The sequence below is a fragment of the Chrysoperla carnea genome, chromosome 5 (assembly GCF_905475395.1).
Source record: "Chrysoperla carnea chromosome 5, inChrCarn1.1, whole genome shotgun sequence".
Lineage (NCBI taxonomy): Eukaryota > Metazoa > Arthropoda > Insecta > Neuroptera > Chrysopidae > Chrysoperla > Chrysoperla carnea.
In genome coordinates, this window is record NC_058341.1 from 74,269,621 (window position 1) to 74,292,587 (window position 22,967).

The window sequence follows — 22,967 nt, forward strand, 5'->3', positions numbered from 1 at the left end:
AATTTTTGTTTGTAAAATTCCATTATCGGTCAAAACCAGAAGCTCATTTTTTTAGAATAGAGTATAAAAAACAAACCATCTTTCATGTTTCATACGTAACGTGTCTAACTTTTACAAAAAATTAGTGAAATACGTTTTAATTGGAGAAATTATTTTGCATTAGAAAAACTAACGTTTGTGGCAATAAATTTACTGCAATTTATTAAACTCAATGAACCGAAAATAATATGTTCCAATTAAAATTCACTTCATAGAGACATTGTCACCGGAAATAAAATCATAAAATTTATATGACGTATACTCGTACATAAATAAATTAATCAATCAATTGATTCTAACATGTTTATTATTATTTATCGTTCAAAAAAAATTTTATTTATACAAAATAAAATATTTTAATTAATAATTAATTACTTGATTTATTATTTAATTACACCCGCCTCCTCCAAAAATTTTTTGCTATCAAAAGAAAATATTACATAAAATCAGCACGCAGTAGCTGGGTAGTTTTGGAAGCTGGTAATTGTATGGATGGACATATAAGTCTATGGATTGTATATACATTATTCACTGAAAATTTAATCTTATTTTCTAATAAATTTAAATAGGCCTTTTCATCATGTCATAAGCGCAAGTTCAGAGTTTATTTTTTCGTACTGACAGCAATAAGTAGGACTAAGATAGAAGATATTTGTTATGCATTTTATCACATTGGTTATTAATCATTTAGTACGAAACAAGTGTGAATCGTGATTTTAAAATGAAAAGCCCTATAGATAATTAGTGTGGTTTATTAGTGTATAATACCAAAGGCTACTTTTATCGCAAAACTATTGACAAGGATGATATACAAGAAGAGATGTTTGTGTTTTTCAACTGGTTTGCAGTAATCCTATATGAATTCAGTTGAAATTAAGTAATGCAATATCCTAATATTCATATAATAGTTGTTGACTTTGGTCATGGTTATTCCCTGGTTTTACTCAGTCTTAACAATGACAATGATAGCGAGAAATATTTTATGTTTTGTGAGAGACATGTTCATCCATACCCAGTGACATCTATTCATTATTATTAAGGTTTTGTGATGATATCAAAACCACAAAATATGAAAATAATATAACAAGTCAAACACCGATGTTCTAACATAACTTACATTTTAGATTAATTACATATACAGTCAGGTTGGCCGAGCGGTCTAAGGCGCCAGATTTAAGCTCTGGTTCCCAAACGGGAGCGTGGGTTCGAACGCCACTTTTTTTTTTTAGTAACATAAAGAAAAAAAATTAAATATATCTAGTTAGTGGAGCGCACCAAGATTTATAGCTCGAAATCCAGGGCTAGTCAATGAATCTTTATAAAAACTGTTCGACTGCATTGTTTAAAGTTAACATAACAAAATTTAAAACAAAAATTTGTCCGATTCTGAGTCTTGGGTCCGTACCAGGACCCATCTTGTACGATAGAGATACAACAAAAGATAATTGGTCCTTGTAAAAAAATAAACAACTTTTGTTTGAAATATTTTGTGTCAACAACATAGTTTACCCGTGAGGACACTAATTAGATCAGAATATAAGACGAAAAAAAAATCACTTGTAAGAAAACAAATAGACGCAGTACATTGAAGAAAACGATGTCTGCCAGTTTTCACTGACAGAATCAAAAAGTATTTTAATAACTTACTATATTCCTGATGATAAAACAATAAAAATGAACCATTATGATGATAATATTTTACAAACCAGTAAATTTGGATCTTACAATAATATGCTTTAATTCAAATTACCTATTCTTTGTTTCATTAAGAATTTTAATTAGCTATTTAAGCTTAGTTAGCTTTATGGAATAATTTATATTCTGACTTAATAAGTGTTCTCACGGGTAAACTATGATGATTGACAAAAAATGTTTAAAGATGAGTCCTATGTACTCAAGACGCTATATCGCCCAAATTTTTGTTTTTTACTACTTTATGTCAGCTTTGAACAATGCAGTCGAATAGATTCATTGACCTTGGTCCTAGATTTTGAGATATTACGATTTTTATGCCTTACGGTGCTCTATTAAGAATATGTCAAAGAATTCTAGCTGAGATTCGAAAGTTTTAGTACAAACTTTATTTTATGGGTATTATTGATCTGGAAGTTGAACTTTAAAAAATTGAAATATATTGGGCTTTAGTATACAATTTCTTGTTTTGACCAAAGAAAGAATACTCGTTTAAAAATTCTGACTGAAGTTTTGTTATAACAACATATTACGTATATACACAATGCACCAGTTTATAAACCAGTGAATCCTATATGAAGCCTTATAATATTAAAAGCAGCAAATAAAAGTGATGCGTGGGAAACATATTTCGTAATTTTAAAATCACAAGTATCTAAATAGTTTAATTCAAAATTTTGTTACAAGGACGCACAGTGCAGTATTTATACCAAATTTCCGAAAAAAAAATTATTAATGGTTTTTTATGCTCAAAATTGATTTAAAAGACTGTTTAGATACAAAGGTAACTTTATCTTGGCAATAATACAAAAATTTTTTTAAATCAAATTCTTCAAACGCAATTATTCCAATTTCTTCTTCAATTTTTATATCATGCATATATGTAATATGCAAAGTATACTAAGTTCAGTCCCAAGTTTGTAACGCTTAAAAATAATGATGCCACGCACAACATTTTGCTATAGGTGTTCATAGAATCACCTAATTAGTCCATTTCCAGTTGTCCGTCCGTCCGTCCGTCTGTGGACACGATAACTCAAAAACGAAAAAAGATATCGAGCTGAAATTTTTACAGCGTACTCAGGACGTAAAAACTGAGGCCGAGTTCGTAAACCGTTAGAGATAGAACACAAGATTAAATTTAAAAAATGTTCCTTATCAAAAAATAAACAACTTTTGCTTGAAACATTTTTTCGTAAACATCACTGTTTACCTGTTTACCCGTTAGGGCGCCAATTAGGCGGAAATTTTATAGTATGTACCATACTTGAATATCAGTTATGTATGTGTCACATGTATGTATGTGTTATGTGATAAAGAAATCAACACTGACTATGCATGGTATTTCAACAATTAATTCAGTCAATTATTTATTTTCACTTGTTTAAATTTGTTTGCGTCTTTTTGCTATTTTTTTTAATCTATCCTTGCTTTTGTTTCCATGTAAGGTGATTTTGGATTTATAAGTTACAAATTTTTACTGGAAAACTTCTTTGACTTATGCTATCTTAATCTCTATCATTATTTTAGCCTTAAAAGAAAAGCCGCAAGTTCGCGCAAGATTTTTTTTCATAAACATGATATAGAATAATTAAACTTTGTCCTGTTACAAAAAATTTTACCCGACAAAAAGGGGCACATAAACAAAAAGCTTTCAGTTTGATAAATTTAATGAAAAAAGTCACAATTTTTAACAGCAAATATGATTCACAAATATTTAATGATATTAATAGAAACATTAAAATTAAATACTAGAAAATAAAGCACAAACCTTTGACTTAAATATAAAAAAAAATCCTTACTTAATTGCACTAACAAATACAATAAACTAAAATTGAATGACATGGTAAATTGAGAGCAACAACAATAATAACATGCATCCTAAGAGCAGATAGATTACACACTACTGCCTGTCAACATCTGCCTGTCGTCGCCACGCCAAAAATCGGTTTTACGTGCGGCTATAGATGTTTCACATCAAAAAGCTCATATAAAGTTTGTTTTTAATGAATTTATACGACGGACTCTTTTACACTAATGAAGACTTAAGTTAATACGTACTAATTTGCGAGCGCTTCATTTGAATACAGAATACAACATTCGTCCCATCACTAGTATTGTATAATATAGTTTGTATCTGGTACATATATCAAATATACCTTGAACTTATTATGAACCCTGTGTATTTATTAAAAATAAGCCTTACAATATAAAAATTAAATCATATTTCAATGACAAACATATCCATATCATATGTAAATTATTTTTATATCGATCAACAATTTAAATTCAATTGTATATATGTTATAATAGAATCATCTCAGTATCCAGCCCTACACTCTAAATTGTTTTTCTTTAAACTTCTTTCATCGGAAATACTGTATGGCGTACGTCTCTTAAGGGAGTTACGCGATATTTTTAAAAGAGAAAAAATAAAGTCTAAAGAAATCTAAATAGTAATTGTATTACTTTAGTAACGCTGTCAACATTACAACGAATACTATCATATAGTGTATCGTATTTAAGATGAAGACACCCCCATATTTTCGTTATTTATAGGAATATCGAATTGAAATTCGGCACAGTCATACAAGGTGATGGAGGTCACATTTTGTAAGATACTAAACCGAAATTTGAATTTTAAACTCAGCCTAATACAACTTGACAAATAAGGTCGATTCTTAATATTTTGCGTAGCGTCATAGAAAATTAGATATATAGAAAAAAAGCTATCAGAAAAAGTTGCTTAGAATATTTTGTTATATCCATTTTAATTAATTGATCCACACTTATTACAAGTTTATTGAATTATTTGAATTGATAATAACACTATTAAATTATCAAGAACTTTATTTAAAAAAATTGACTTGACTTTGAAGTGACCTTCACGGTCAAGGTTAAGATTAATTTCAAGGACTCCATTAGATTGTACGAGTTAAATCCCAAAGCTTTTGCCTTACTCATTCTTTTTTAGTCATTATTATCTGTTTAGGGGGGTCGAGAATTTTTTGAAAGACATTTTCTTGGAATGTTGTGAAATAATTTTTTACCAATAAATTTTTAATCAGAAGCTTCAATTTTTAGATCGGAGATGAAAGATGAATGGTAGGAATATAATATAAAAAGAAAGCAAGAAAACATTGTCAAGGAACTTTTTAATTTAGGTATATTTCAAGAAAATGTAATGTTTCTTAAATTCATGAATTTTTTTAAAGATTAATTATACATTTTCGTGTTTTGGTATTTCCTGCAATTCAATTTATTTCAATTAGTTTAAATAAAAAAATTTGCAACCCAAAAAAGTATCAGGAAGTTATTATTTCTATTATATGTTACGATATACAGGATGTAACACAGATACCGGCGCATCTCCGACGAATCGATTCTCTAGCCTACAGTAAGTCACAAATAAAGATTGGAAAATTTTCGGCTTAAGTATTTAAAAGTGAGTAATGCAAAAATTATTTGTAATAAAATTAATAAATAATTTTAAGCTATTGACTTTCTAGCACATGGACTATCCCTCCAAAAATCGTCAGCGCACGACTGAGTCCAAGTTTTTTGTATGTTTCGCTATCAGTTGTCATTTCTTATCCAATCGCAAATCATCGTACCTAGTTACATATTTTCGCCTCAGATGTTTTGCCACGAAACTCGGCCGTATAGCGGTCCATGTATAAGAAAATGAATGATTAATCGACGTGGAAATTATATTCAGTTTTCAAAAGTGACAGTATTAAAATAAATTAAACCTACAAAATTTAAAATACTCTTAATAAGCAAAGTAAATTTTACTGCAATATATCATCGGACCTTTTAAAATCTCAAAAAGCGATGTAAAGCTGTTTTTTGTTATGTTATTTGCACCCTGTGGGGAGTGTAAAACTAGGTTTAGCAAGCAAAAAAAAGTATTGCACCAAATTTTCATACTTTTTTCAGTATTTTACCTATAACGCAGATAGCACAACTTTTGTTTTGCTTGAAAAGAACAGAGTTTTACACTCCCCTAGGGACGTCAAATAATATACCCAAATAGCAGCATTGCATCGCCTTCCTGCCATCATTTGTACTATCTTTCGAAAATTTTGGAAATTACCTAGAAATTTTTTTTTTGTTTCTACAAAAAATTTTCATAAGACTCACTAGTTGAAGCTATCTTTAAATTTTCATTTCTCAATCATTTATATTCTTGGAGAAAATGAACACCAAAGTTTTGCCCTAACTTGCCCCCTCAGGAGAAAGCAGTGATGTTTCCGAAAAATTATTTCTTACAAAAGTTTTTTTATCACGATTTTTTTTTACATTTTAACTTTTGTTCTATCTCTAACGGTTTAACATGAGCAAAACTCAAAATTTTAACATTTCTGAATACAATATAAATTTTTTCAGCATCATATCTCAAAATCTATAAGATTTACAGAGCAGTGGGCTGGCTTCAATTGATTCTTTAATATACTTTCAAAACGATAGTATCAACTATATAATGTCAAAAGCTCATAGTATTTGAATTAAACAGCAAACATTGAAAAGAGTCCCAAAATTTTTAAGTTTTTCATCGACTACAAAGGTACCTACTACAACTTTTTTTTGTTTGCAAAACGTAATTTCACACTTCCCTAAGGAGTCAAAATAACATACAAAAAAAAAAAAAAAAAAAAAAAAAAATGTAAGATTTTACTGGCGTGTCTCCGAATAGAACAAGTTTTGGTAAAAATATAAACAAAATTTCATATACACAGTCGTCCGCCTTGGTTTTTTCGGAAATTATGAACTGCTTTTGTTTAATCAATATTTGACAATGTTGACAATTTTTTCTACTTAGTTGTTATTGTGCATCCCTCATACAAAGTTATCATGCATAGGGCCTTGAACAATATCTTTCAGGTCATTTTCCATTAAGGTCTATAATTTATTATACAGTGTACCACGGATAGAGGTAACCATACTTGTAAATTTTCTTATTTTGTATTCTAGGAAAAAAAAGCATATTTTATGAAAAATTTTGGTTATTCAGAAAAGTATGTAAGCTAATTAAAATTTCTTAATAATGTACAGGGTAACCAAAAATTTGGAATCACTATTTTTCTTTTTGATAAACTATAATCCTTCCTTTTTATAAGTTGACAAAATGTTACTTAGAAAAGTTGCTAACAATTAACAATTATGACTCCATACAAAATATCAAGAAGATCCGTGTGATGATTTTCTGAGGTTTAATTTTGTATGAATATAATTTCCTCGTAAAATGACTCGTAAAGGAGATATTGTCAAAGAACTGATTTTCGATGCCATTTTCCAATATAGAGGCGCGAGCGACAAAGATACAAGGTTGCAAAGTGAAAATTCGAAAAAGGGTACCTCAAAATCTATAAAATCACCCAATTTCAAAACTCCCGGAAAAGTTTCCAAGTAAAACTACCCGATGACTATACACCCAAAACAAGTGTAAACAAACAATTGACTCAGTTAATTGTTGCAATACCATGTATAGACAGTGTCAATTACTCTGTCACATTACACATACATACATGTTACACATACATAACTGATATAATACATATACTGCAAAATTTGCTCCTTCTCGGGTACACAGTGATGTTGACGAAAAAATGTTTCAAAAGTTGTTCAATTATTTATAAAGAGTTGTTCAAATTTATTTTCTTTTTGGAGTAATCGTGATGACAGACGGGCAGACAGACGATAGACAGACAGACAACAGGAAATGAACTAATATATATCAATGGTATAGGTGTGATTTTATGAACACCTATGCCAAAATTTTGTTTGTAGCATCAATATTTCTAAGCGTTACAAACTTGGGACTGAACTTAGTATACCTTGATATATATTACCCATATATATACATGGTATAACAATTGATTTTCAGGATTTGAAACAGGTATAAATAAATTTATCAGATATTAAAAAGCTTGAATACATATTTTGACAATTCAATGTCCAAATCAAATTTACGTGTAAAATAAAATATTTAGAATGAATACTAAAAATTAAATCGATTAGGTAAGAAGTATAAGTATAATATAAATAAAGAACTCCAAAATAGGTACCTCCTGTAATAACATTAAAAATGTTAAATCGTTTAACTTTTATAATAATTATAAAATCATTTCCTGAACACCTGTAACGTTAAGTTTGTTTATACTTACCCTAACGAATCAATTTAATTTTTTTTATTTTTAACTTTTAAAGGCATATAATTATTATGTTAAAACATTTATGCATGGCAAATCCTAATTCATCCTCATTATATAATATTTGGGGGAAAGAAGGAAATCACCGCTACACTGCCCATGGATATCTACCTACATACAAGTATATTTTGACCGGACATGTAGTAGATACAAGTGAATTTTAATATGATGGTTTGTGTATTTATATCGGAGTCAATTTTTTTTCAATCGAGGGGTTACATTCAAATTAGAAGAATTTACATCAACTGCATATTTGGGACCATTTAGTTTTTAAACTCTTGTTGAATGGCTTTTGAGAAGTTCGATTAAATCCAAATGAGCCATTCATTCTGTTATAACGTAGAACTTGAAAGATCTCGACTGAAACTCTAAATATAACTTCTATACAGGGGGTTCATTTTAAGTTGACATATGCTTGAAACTCAATAAATAAATTTAATCAAGGAAAATGCTTCAAAAGAAACATGTTAGTTTCAGAGACACTCATCTTATACCGGCATCGAATTCGATCTAAGTTTTCAGATTCAATTAAAACCTCACTTTGATTCGTTACTGACAAACTCGATGAGCGTTTAAAATAATAATTTTTTTTTACAAATATGAAAAACATTTTTTAAAAGCCGGATAGTTTAGACACCAATTGCGTTTGTTCATTCAATTTGAACCAAAATGGTCTTTATAGAAAAAAAAAACTACTTTTATTGGATTGATTTTATAGTTTTTTTTTCGAAGAGAGCCGACATTTCGCAAAAACAATTGTACGAAATTACAATTTTGATACTAAAAACAATTTGGGCTTAAACTTTTCAGTCCGTTTTTGCCTAAAATGTACAGTTTGCGGAAAAAAAGTTTCAAACTGAAAATGTTATTCAATAACAACTTTAAAGTGTTCATATATATCTATCACCAGTTATGGATTGGAGTGAGCTTTTTATAGAGTTTGAAAACCTAGGTCAAGTTAAATTTTTGCGTAAGATGTGCGCCTACACACCCAACATTTTCGCTTGATCGATAAAAGTTATTTTTCGAGTTTCAAGCATATGTGATGTCAACTTAAAAAATACACCCGTAATGTATTGGTCTAAAACACCAGAAGTTAGAACGATATATCGACTATAACATACATTTTCAGTTCATACCTACTATTTTAGATCTTAGAAACTTTATTTTGAACTTTGTTTACTGATATCGATTATAGCGATTAATGATTATTAGATTTACATTTTAGTATAAAAATCAATTTCACTTTAGTGTAAAAATCTACATATTGCTTATAATAATTATCGGTTATAACCACCATAATTAATTACCCATTCAAGATTTTATTTCTATATTGTTTAAATGGAAATAATTGTCGTAAGAAAAATAGAATTTGATGGAAATTATGGGAGATTTTTACTGAGCTAAATTTTACAAGGGGACTCGTTTAAAACTAAAATCAAACTTTTGTTGCGTGTACAAAAATTTCCAAAACAGGAGCTGCGCCTACCACAATATAAAAGCACATAAATTAACCACACAGAGTGGAATTTAAGTGAATATACAGTTATAACAAATGTTAGTTTATTTGTTAGTCAGTTGTTAACTTGTAATGTTTCTTGGTTCTATGGATTTTTTAATTATCTGTAGAGAAGATGGAAAAAGCAATTTCATGATTTATAGAAATAATTATTTTCTACTTTTTGGTCCCGTAAAAGCTTGTCCATTAAAAAGTGTTTTTTTTTTACTAGAAAAATGTACTAATTTGATTAAAAATCTAATGGGATCGTTTCCTTGAAGAGTCCCACCATCAAAGATATCATAAAGTGATTTTAAAAAATTCAACAAATTTTATCATCAAATTAAAAATATCCTGTGAATCCGAGTAAAATTCGTTGTTGATAAATCCAAATCATGGGATTATATACACACAAAAAGATGTCTTAGTTCCGACAAGTCAGATTTACTAGAATTGTAATAGTTTATGGCCTATATGGTATAGTGAATAGTCTGTATTTGGTCAACTTAATAAAAGAAAACATAATTATTTTTAGGTAGGTACCATTAAAAAGTATAGAATAGATACCCTAAATAACACTTATAAACTGTATGTATATCAACTGGAAGTAATTGATACCTAACATAACCACAAAAGACATTAAGAAACCTTAACTGATGGTATTACACTTTACATTCACTTCAATCAACATAAAGGTTCAAATACACTAGTGACAAAGAGGGCTATACAAGATGTCCTATAAGGTCCTTACAACGCTCTAACACACTTGATTTAGTTTTAGATAACTTTAAGTTCCAATATAATAAAATTTGATGTGGTGATACTGATTTTCATATAAAACAGCTCATATCAACCTTATAAGTAATATCAATTTATGGCCGTAAAATGTGGAGTTTTTGGTAGCTAAAACTCCTCCAATATTTACGAGCTTGTCATCTCTCATGTTTGGCTCAAGTGACTTCATCGTAGACACTGCAGTCACAGATAACTGAAATGCCGTCCTATACTTCTACAATGTGGATTAAGCACTTCCTCATTACAACTTTCGTGGTAATAGAACTTGTAAAAAGTTTGCTGAACATTTTGCTTGAGGCAAACAAATGAGTTACTTGTTCAATATTCCTCTGTTCTTTTGAGTTCGGTGAAATATTGAGAACTGAAATGGAGACGTGGCTTAAAAACAATGTCGGAAAGTAACTTACACTTTTAAATGTTTAACCCATGTGATAGTTAAACAAACTTTAAACAAACATTTTTCGTTTTCTATTTTTCGTTTCTTGATGAAAATTTATTTATAACTAATGTGGACTTTAATGAAAATTACAGGGTTCGAAAATATTCGATATTTATTATAAATATCAAAATATCGGATATTTATGATATATGTCCGATATATATCAAAAGTTTATTTACATTTATAGAATAAACAGCTATATTCTATAATTGCAAAAGTTATTTAATACTTCTTAAATACTCCTAAATTCTTTGTAAAAAATAATAGAATAAACATAAAAAAAAACTTACTCTTTCGTAACGAAATTTTTCTCACACGACTGACGCCATTAATGCCGGCAGAAGTGTTGCCATTTATGGATTAGAACATGTTAGGGAATATGTATTAACTCTACCCGAACGCCATTTACATTTGGGGAGTAGAAATACAGTAAAAAACGTCAAAAATTACTTAATTCTAATATAAAATTTTTAAATCTTTTTTGTATTGATATAAGTATATCATAAATAATCATTTGATATATATCATGATATATATCCTCGAACCCTGGAAAATTACGTAATAATTATGTTCAAAACTTTAAAGTTGGTGTTTTTTGAACGTTTATTACATGAGGCGTGTTTACTCAAAAGCAAAGATCCATCAATTTCAGAATAATTATAATAACCAGATAATACTTGGCAGTCACATTGAATGTTATGGAAGCGGCAGATAGAATTAGTTGCCAAATAAAATATAATTTTATGATCTTATCACAAACTAAAGTGTTTGAAGTCTGGAAACTTGAAAAACAAAGGTTTTTATAAATCTTACTAATGGAAATATAAAATATTATTTAATTAAAAGTTATTATTATTTAATGAATGTCCAAAGTATTACACTGTTGAGAAAATATTTTATTAATTTATTATTATTATTATTATTATTTTACAAATTTAACTTCGAAAAAATTATTATAATATTTGTAATAACAAAAAATTGTTACTTAAATTTTCTAATAACACTGTATCATCGCCTGCCTTTGGAAATTTATGGAAAACTCCGATTAAATTTTTATTTTCTTTACTCTTACAATCTTTAACTGCACAAATTTTACTTTATTTTTTTATTTAACACGTTCTGTAAAAATTCCAACTTCCATTTTTAATTTTATTTATCGATAATTCATTATAAACAATTTATTGCTAATATAAAACGGTATTTATTTACTCGACAACTGTAACCCATTAATAGTTTGTTTTTTCCACCAGACTGCGTGCCTCGATTTGCCAGTTCCTAATATTAATAATGATAAGTAGAACAACTCACATATTCTTATTACATTAAGATAACATGATCGTTTTAATTAGTATTGTAGTGTATTTGCTCCTTTAGTATAGATATTTAAAAAGAAGTACAACTAACTGGCCAATCTGACATTTAAGAAAGGGGTAGATTCTTGAACATGCTTTAGGGTATTTACAAAAACTTTTTTAAAATTCACATATACATACTTTTGAATATGTATACGATCAAAATAAAAATCAAGGGAAAGAAGGAAGTTCGCTTCGTTGGTCCAACGTATCACCCCCATTTATGGACTGACAATAATAATTCTTATAAATAATTCTGTTACTGTATTCTCAGTATTGTATATATTTGGTAGTTTTAAATAAAAATCAGTCAAGTATAAACATTAACATGCAACGGACATATCTACTACACCTAGTGACCTTTATCATATACCATAGTTTTTAATTATTTATGAGAGATCTTTTCCAAATACTATATGGTCATTCCAGATCCATATATAAATATTGTATTAAAATGTATTTTTTATAACTTATTATACTATATTTCGATTATCATTATTAGTCTTAGAAACTCTTAAACATTCTTCAAAATATCTGATTTTCACAAAATTCATGTAAAATTTTGTACAAAAAATCTCATAAAAGTATTTTTTTTTGTTACAGAACAATACAGATGCCACTTCACATTTTGTCGGTGACGTTGAACAGGTAAGTTTTTTAAACTTTAATTCAAAATTTTTAAAATTAAACTCATACTAGTAATATATAGAAGCTCGTTATTCTTGTCCATAAAAGCATTAAATTTCAGGAGTTATTTTATTATTTAAATTGGTTCAGTATCACGTAATGAATGTAAATGTACGAAATCCTTACAAAAAAAGAGGACGGAAATGCGTCCATTTTAACGAAAACCGTTTTGATCTATATCTCCGTAAGCGCACAGTTAAGATTATTGTAGGTAATTAAATTTTCTGTCTTTTTTGTAACAATTTTTTTTTTTGTATCACTAACCGTTTATACGACTATGGCGATTTACTTTTTGACTATTTGACCGACATCTTTAATTGAACGCCAATTATTTAAACATTTTTTTTAGTTTACAATGAAAACGAAAATTCGAGAAAATTTTGTTGATAAATAATTTTCATTAAAAAACAGTTAAAACAAACAGGAAAAATAGCCAAAATTTCGATTTTTTGCCGATTTTGTGATTTTTTTTTAATTGTATTTTAAGTGTCTATAACTTGTTGAAAAATAAACTTTATTATAAATTTCTAACGGTAATAATTTATTTAAAGTGTTCAGAATAATACAATTTTGCCAATTTTTGAATTAATATTTAATACCTTAAAAAATTATTTCGTATGGCGCACTCATTTTTTCGCTTCTACAACAATCTAAAAATAACGCAAAAGCCCTATTTTCAGCGTTAAATTAAAATTATAAATAAAGGAGATAGAGATTTATAGTGAAGTTTTTTTATTGGAAATTTTTCTCCTCTTTATGAACCCTTTTTTAAAATTTCTTAAATATTAATATTTTATGAAATATTGGCGAAAAACAAAATAAATTTTTTTTCATCTTTAATTGATTATAACTTTTGCAATTTTTTATGTGCTGGAAAACGCTTTTGAAACATTTTTCTAAACATCATTCCTAATCCAACAAGCTATAACACGTATTTTTACTATGAAATTTGATGCATTGGTTCAGGCATGAAAACAGACAAAACGAATATCTAGGGAGACAAGTAGAGTTACTTTCGCAGTTATTATATTAGTTAGGATTAGGATTAGTTTATAATAGATATATAGTCCGTAGTTTGTACATGTCTATTGAACGTCTACAAAAATCTATAAATAGGCTGTTATTGGATTTTAATCATAGAATATTATTCATAGAGAAAGCGATGGATCTGATAGTCTGTAAGTGGATGCGATATGATGAATGAAAGAGAAGATTGTCTGTGTCCTTGTCATAATCATATGTACATATATTCTTATTATATGTATTTTTTTTTTTTTTTTTTTTTTTTAATAATACTGTATTTAAACCCATGGTTATTACAGGTGATTGGTACACAAAACAGAGAAAGAAGAGAGAAAAGAGCAATTAACAATAGTAATAATAATAATACTGATAAGAACAATAGTAATAATAATGATAATAACAATAACAATAGCAATAACAATAACAATAACAGATGTAAAAGAAAACAAGAACAAGAATAATAACAATAATAATAACGATAATAATAACAATAATAATAACAATAAAAAAAAATCGCTAATAATGTGGGATTACGATTCTAAGACTGAGAGCAAAAATGAGTGGATAACAATAATAATACCAATTTAAATAATAACAGTAAACAACAGTAACAATTAATAATCATATAATGTATATAAATGCATTAAAATATTCTGAAGATACAGTTTATAGGCGGATCGAAAGTGTTTTCTACTCAGACAAAACAAAACTTCTCAATTTAAGCGCGTTGATAGTATAGAAATAAATATCATTTATTTTGGAGATGCTGAGGTTATCAAGCAAAGATGCTGTTATATTTATTACATTTGTATGTTTTCTGTATTTTGAAATGTATTGATCCCTTAAAGATTTTAGAATTGGACATCTATGCAGAAAATGATCTAAGGTATCAAATTCATCCAAATTGCACATCCCACATTTCAATTCTGAATCCCATCTATAAACTATACCTCTTGTGCATATTCTGATATGGTTCTTATTTATAACGCGCATCTGGAAAATGACTCTTTTTTTATCAATTGGTATATCTAGCTCAAGGTATGAAGAGGTATTGGGTGGATGAAAATATTTATAATTTAAGTTATAATTAGATTCTAAGATTTTATTTTCATCCCTTGCTCGAATTTTATTTATATAACTTTGTATTATTTCTTGTTTTAATTGCTTAATTGACCGTGCATTCTGTTCTTCCCAAGTATAACCATATCCTAGATCAGTAACAATTTTCTTAAGTTGGGTGGCCCAATTAAGCTTATGAACATTATCAGGACTCTTATCTAGCTCCGCCATTCTTAAATAACTCACTTTGGTAAGTTTCGCACTGGGTGCATTCAGCATCTTAATCCACCAATTTAAAATTAAATTTAATGCTTGCGAGCCTATGTGTGCTCTTTGCGTTTCCGATCTCAGCATATAGTGTGGTGTGCTTCGCGGTAAGCACATAATGCTCTTGAAAAAATTGCTTTGAATTTTATCCAGCTCTTCAAGGTAACGCAAACTCCATGTTTCGGCACAGTAGAGTAAAGTAGTTACAACTATAGAATTTAAAAGTTTCAGCTTTGTATCCCATAAAGTTGATTGTGACCTGACTAATGTTTCCCGTACACACCCAATTGTTGAATTTGCTTTTTTTGTAAATGTATTCAATGATTCTAGGAATAAGCTTGTGCTAGTAAAGGGGACGCCCAAGTAGACGAATCTATTCACAACTTCTATTAGTTCATTGCAAAGATAAAATTTCTGTTGCTTAATCTTTCCTTTTTTTCTGAAGACTACAATTTTTGTTTTTGGGATGTTAATTTGTAACTTATTCTTGTTACAATATTTTTCGAAAAAGTTCAGATTTCTTTGGAGATTTATAGGCGAGTCTCCGAATATTGTGCAGTCATCTGCATACAGTAGATGAGTAATTTCTAATTGCCCGTTGAGACTAACTCCTGTCGCTCCATTCGTCTGGAAGTAACTGTCTAAGTCGGCTATAAACAAAATGAATAGAAGGGGACTCAAGGAATCTCCTTGCAATATTCCCTGTGTGATATGTATGTTTAAGGTATTTTCAGGATCTCCAAGATCAACGATCATTTTGGCGTTAATGTACATATCTTTTAATATCGACACAATTTTTCTGCTAATACCCAGCGAGTACAATTTATCCCATAAGAGGGAATGTTCTACTTTATCAAAAGCTTTTTTAAGATCAATAAAGCATGCATAAACTTTTCGTTTAGGTAGTCTAATGTGTGATTGAACTAAATTTGTCAAAATGAATATATTGTCTTGGCATCCCCTTCCTTTCCTAAAACCCCCTTGATTCTCGGGTAATATTTGCGCTTCTTCCGCCCAAGTAAGGAGTCGGTTGCTGAGAATTTTTGTGTAAATTTTCGTGATTGCATTTAACAGAGCAATACCCCTATAATTTTCGGGATTTTGAGTGTTACCCTTTTTAAATAACAGTTTAAGTTTTAACTTGGTCCAATTTTCACCGCACTTTTCATTTTCGAAGGCTAGATTTAACATATTTAATAAGTGAGTCTCAGCTACTTCAGGTAAATTTTTAAGGAAATCGTTTGTTAAACCATCTGGGCCGGGAGCTTTACCACTTTTAATTTGTCGTAATGCGGCTTGAAGCTCTTCAGCAGCGATTTCGACATCTAGGTATGGATGGTGGGCATCAAAAAAGGTTTGTTCATTTATAATACTATTATATGTATTAGTAAGTATAAAGTATAAGTATATGTATTAGACAAGGACATAGGAGAACTCACTGAAAGTCTTCTCTCTCGCTTCGCATATCGCATCCACTTACAGGCTAGCATTCTCTATCTTCATACTTCTATAATTTTAATACTAAAAAATACCCTATCTAGCGATAGAAAACACAACTATAGTCTGAACGCCCATAAATACAAAAATTTAACGGACATGTTTGTTTAAAATTTTAAAACTATTCCTAGAGAGCGCGATGAAAATGACATCTGACGACAACATTTAATCATGCTCATAGAACATTAGTTTATATGTGTTGGAAGCCAATTATTTAATAAAAAAAAAAAGTAGAATTTTGAATAAAAAATCTATTCTTCCTAGATAAAAGTTACCATATAAGTTGAATTTATTTTTTTTCCTTAAATAGAATAAACAAAATAACAAAAATAAATATTATGTGAATTATTAAATTGACAAATTTCATTAAATTGACAGATTTAACGAAATTGTGTCCGCATCGAACGCAATGATCGACTCAGTTGATCGACCATACACGGTGTGCTCTCTACGAATACGCACATATCATAAGCATATAATAAACGTTAATGTAACAATTTTTAAAACACAAATTTTGTTAAACAATTATATAAAACAATAGCTGTACCCTTTTACGCATCGCTGTGGCACATTATGATTGCATGAAAATAGATGAGAAGTTTAACAGCTTGTAAATTTTATAAATTTGACAACCTCTCGATAAAAAAGTTCAGATTGTTCATCCTCATTTGCATTCCACTCCCATATCCCCTTGCGTCGGGGGTTATAGTTATGTAGGTAATGTACACGTCATTCTCTTTTATTCGATACCTTACTTAGGTATATTTGAAAATAATTGATTGTTCATCCCCACTTCCCCTTTCATAACCCACTTGCGCCGAGGGTAAAAATAGATAAAAACCATCCTCTAAAAGGGTTGTATATCGTGTAAAAATTTGAGCTGTATCAATGCAGAACTTTTTGAGTTTTTGAAGCGTACACAAACCAACATAACATTTATATATATATATATATATATAGATTAAAATAATTAGTTTTATTTAAAATAAGTGAAAACAAACGATCGACTGAGTTACATATACACAACTGATATTCCCATATAATACATACTATACAAATTGCGCCTAATTTGCGCTCTCACGGGTAAACAGAGTTGTTTACGAAAAAATTTTTCAAACAAAGGTTGTTTATTTTTTAATAAAGAAATTTTTTTACATTTAAAATTTTGTTCTCTCTCTAACGGTTTACAAAATGGGTCCTACAGACCCAAGACCCATTTGACCTATGTTGCCCATTTACGAGCTCGACCTCACTTTTCCTGAGCACGCTGTAAAAATTTCAGGTTGATATCATTTTTCTATTTGAGTGATCGTGTTGACAGACAGACAGACGGACGGACGGACAGACAACTGAAAATAGACTAATTAGGTGATTTTATGAACACCTATATCAAAATTTTTTTCGTATCATCAATATTTTTAAGCGTTACAAACTTGGAACTAAACTTAATTACTATATATATTTCATATTTACATGGTATAACAAGTATATAAAATTAAAAGTTCAAAATGTATATCAAAAACAAAAAATTATAAAATAAATTTGTATTATAAAAATTTTTATAACACAACTACAAAGTTTGTATAAAAAAGTAGGTAATTGCAATTATAAAAGCACATTAAAATGTATAATCAAGTAGGTATATTTTGTCTCTTCAATCAATGAAAAAATCACATTTTTTTAAATTGTAGCGCTCATATGTCATACCTTAGCGTTAAAATCGAACAGAGCTTACAAATAAAATCACCAGTATTCGCATGCCAACATAGTTTTCCAATTAGTACGAACAGCTACTGTAAACCGTACAAATGTTTATTGTTGCCAAAACCATACAAACTAAATGTCTGATTGAATTTGATACATAAATAAAAATAAATGTATGTATTTACAAATTCAATAAATAATAAAAATAATAACTAAATTCATTCATAAAAATATGCATACAAAATAAAGGTTTAACATTTATTTACAGGTACATAATATGGTATGTACTATGTATGTAAAATCATTATGTTAAGTGACAAAATAATTTGAACAATGTGTCACTCAACCATGTATCCGTTTCCTACTTATACAAACAGTATTGTTATGTTAGGTTTGATGTACAAAATACAAATATGTACTCAAATACATAAACAAACAACCATATATTATTATGTAGCTTATATTCAATATATAAATATTTATTCAATTCAAAAAATACTTCTTTATATACCTAATTATTATCTTCTCAAAATAACTCAAAAACAGGTTCATTACTAATTATATATTAATGATGGGACGAATATTATCATCATTTTGTATCATAAATTGCAAAATAATCCCTAATATGTACTTCACTCATATTTTTAGATCACTTCTTAATCACTGTTAAATTTCAATGTTAGACAAATGCAATTATAGTAAACTAACCTCAAAAACTGAATTATGCTTTTCATGGACTTCTTATATGGTTTGTTTTTAACGAACTTATACGACAGACTCTTTTACGCTAGTGAAGAATTATATACAGAATGTTCGATTTACATCTAAGCATATAAATATCACGAGTATGACAGAGTACATGCTTTGAGCAATGCATCTAAATAAGAGATATTGTAGGTGTTATATGAAATTGACAAAGTGACTTGTCTCGTGTCTTATCTGTTGTAGTTCATCTATTCGACAAAGACTCCCACTCTCCAAGCGTCTTACAACTATCTCAACGCATATCGAAGCTTCAACAGATGTATATAATACCTCTCACTTAGATGCATTGCTTAACGCATGTATTCTTTCTAACTTGTGATTTTTGTATGCCTAGATGTAAATCGAACATTCTGTATACTAGCTTCCGTTACCCGTACTCGTGACAACAACAAATTTCGTAGAAACGTGGTAAAAAAATCAAAAGTTATTAAATTAATATTAGAAGAACATGTTTTAAAAATAGTTTCCTTGAAATATCTGTACAGTTGCTGATTCACTTCTTAATGATGTCTTCAGTATTAGGAAGTCATCTTAAAAACTGTTACATTCGAACCATGTTTGCTTGATATACTAATTATTTTAAATCTATTTTAATATGTATTATATGGAAATATCAGTTACATATGTGTGTCATGTATGTATGAGTAATGTGATAGAGTAATCAACACTGTCTATACATGGTATTTCAACAGTTAATTCAGTCAATTGTTTTCACTTGTATAATTTATATTGTGTCGTATTTAAGATGAAGATACCCTCATATTTATAGAAATATCAATCGATTTTGCATAGACAAAACACAGGCGATGGGTTACATTTTTTAAGATGCTTAACCGAAATCAGAACTTTAAACTTAGCCTACTACAAATTGAAAAATAAGGCAAAATTTTAAGCCTAGCGTCAGAGATCGCTAGAGAAAAAACTTATTAGAAAAAAAATTTAGAATATTTTTTTATACCCATATACCAATTTTCACTGATGTATTATTACAATTTTTTTTTTTTTTTTTAAATAATTGTGTGCTAACGAATATAAAATATTAAACTGGATAAATTGATAATTTATTAGAGTGATATATATTCAGTTATTTCAATAAACTTGTAATAATTTTGAGTAAAAACCAAAATGATGAAATAAATCAAAAATGGGTATTTTGCCATGAAAATCAATATATGGGTATACAAAAATATTCTTAACAATTTTTTCTAATATTTTTTGGCGATATCTCCGACCATCTTCGACGCTAGGCAAAATATTAAGAAGCAGCTTTATTTATCAATTTGTAGTAAGGTGGGTTCAGATTTAAAGTTCAGATTTCGATTATGTATCTTACAAAATGTAAGCCATCACCCTGTTTGACTGTAATAATTAACCCTGTATGATTATCCTATAAATAACTAAAATAAATATAAATTAGAAGTGTTTAAAAAACCAACCACTCTTATGTAATATTTCCACATTTTTTAAGATACTTAACCAAAGTCTGGACCCAAACCAACTCTGCTACAAATTGACAAATAGGGCCGATTCGCAACATTTTGTATAGCGTCAGAGATAGTTAGAGATATATTGATTTTCTGACAAAATGATAAAATCTGCATTACAAAAAAATTTTTTCCTTGTTTTTTTTTTTTTGTCTTTAAAGTTAGTTATAGTACAAAAAATTTCATCTAAGCTAGCGAAACCGTTTTTTAATCGTTTATTTAATTAAAAATTTAATGTTAAAGTTCAAATTTTTGCAAGGTAATATAAACATCCTTTATGAATGGTTTTGAATCCAAAGAGTTTATAAACATAGAGGACGCGAGGGATCTGCTAGCCTGCAAGTGGATGCGATATGATGAATGAGAGAGAAGCCTGTCATGGAGTTACCCTGTGTCCTTGTCATAGTCATATTTCATAATCATATGATGCATAGAGATTTTGTTACTGTTATTATATTTGTTTTGTACAAAGAGGTTATATACAGTTTTGTATTATTTTTTCTGAAAAATGAAAAAGTGTTTAATATGCAGATTTGTATATTATCCAATATGTTGTGGCCGCAGTTTATACTAAGTACACAATTTGTTTTTCAGAAATATTATAATTGAAATATTAGTAGATAAAAGTGCACTTAAATTTAAAAAAAAATTAAACTCAATAAAACTTTCAGTTAATTTCATTAAAAATTAAACTGTTGATATTGTGTTTGTTATGTATATAAAGTTTCTACTTTTTGAATAATTTTTAATGTATTAAATAATATTCCATAAACGTGTTTCAACTACAGTAGAATCTCGATAACTTAAACCTCGGTAACATAAAAACCTCTGTTACTTCAAAAAATACTATGTTCCCTTCCCATCAGAGCCCAAAACCTCTATAGCTTAAAATACGCAACCTCTATAACTTAAATAAATAATCTCTGTATAGGCCCTCAATAACTATATAGAAACATGTACATACCTCTATATTAACTAGGGTACATAGAAACATGTACATACCTCTATATTAACCTTTACCTAACATAGACTCTAGATAACTTAAAACCTCTATAACTTAAAATATTTTGTGTTTCCCTTGGACTTTAACTTATCGAGATTCTACTGTATTTACTTAATAGAAAATAACAAAAAAAAAATGTAGCCAATGACATATACATAGACAAGGACACAAGGGAACTTACTAGCAGTCTTCTCACTCATTTATAATATCGCAGTTTTGCGCCTTGGCGTTCTCTACTTGTATTAACTCTTTGATATACTATATATTTATTGGAAAACACTTTTAAATGTAAATATTTTGTTATAAGAATCATTTTTTTGGTCCCTACAATCGATTCGACGTGTTTTTGGTAAAATTCTGGAAGTCTCTATTATAATTGCCTTCATGGCCGCGTCTGGATTCGAACTCGCAAACTTAGTCTAAGTAGACGAACGATTAAAGTCTCTAAGGCCTTAGACCGCTCGGCTACTTAGCCTCTAAAAAACGTTAAATACTGATTGATAGTAAGAGCACCGAAACCACCTATTTATTTTAGGATAATAATAATGTACACTCACTGTCAGAAAAAGTGCCACAGTTAAAACATTCTAAGCGTACTCATCATATGTTATGTTATAATAGTAACACTTAGAATGTTTTAAAACGAGCATTTTTTGTAACATTGAGTATACATTGTACAAAAACATTTGTTGATGATTGTAACATTTATTTATTTGTTATTAGGGAGCGCAGATCAATTCATATGCATCCGTTCTATAAATGCTAATTCCGTTCCATTTAATAACATATATACGTGTAGTATACACTAAACAGTTTAAAATTTAACTCAAATTGAAGGTACACATCATATTACTATACTTAAATATTATTAACAAGATGAAATCTGTTGAAAAATTCATCGCACACAATCATACATCAGTCAAATTCTTCATTCAAATCGCAAATGTGAAACTACGAGAGTATTTTTATGTTTCAAGAAAATCGGTTCATTTGTTAAGGTGCTATGTGTGTCTATCTTAGTGGCTTATCTGTGTATCTGGCTGGGAAATCGTAGCTCCTTAGCGGATGAACCGCTTTACCTTCCAAACAAATTAACAAATCACAGCAAAGAGACAAAACGCGCGCTTTATACATGTACAAAAAGGGTCGTTAAATACATCCATACTTAGTTTCGGTGTGATGGAGTGTGATTATATTTAACATTTATACCAACAGAATTGGGATGACAACTTGCCAACAGGGATGAGAACATGCCAAAGGGCGTGATAATTCTATACCGACGGATCTAGGTTAGAGAGGAAAATAGGTTGCGTAAGAGTTTTTTTCTGAAAATCTAAATTTACGGCTATTATTCCTTCTGCCTTTTTACGAGTTATGTGAGTGTTTAAGATTGAATACTCTCATCTGCATCGATATTATTATCCTCACTGACAGCCAAGAAACGCTAAAAT

General features: G+C 28.9%; 1 protein-coding gene across 1 annotated transcript in view; it reads left to right on the forward strand.

Annotated features, from left to right (window-relative positions):
- LOC123301431 (proto-oncogene tyrosine-protein kinase ROS) overlaps positions 1 to 22,967 on the forward strand; it is a 152,654-nt gene that overhangs the window by 60,260 nt on the left and 69,427 nt on the right. The window contains exon 3 of the mRNA XM_044884169.1: positions 12,631 to 12,675. Within this exon, the coding sequence (XP_044740104.1) occupies positions 12,631 to 12,675 (45 nt within the window). The remainder of the gene's footprint in view (positions 1 to 12,630; positions 12,676 to 22,967) is intronic.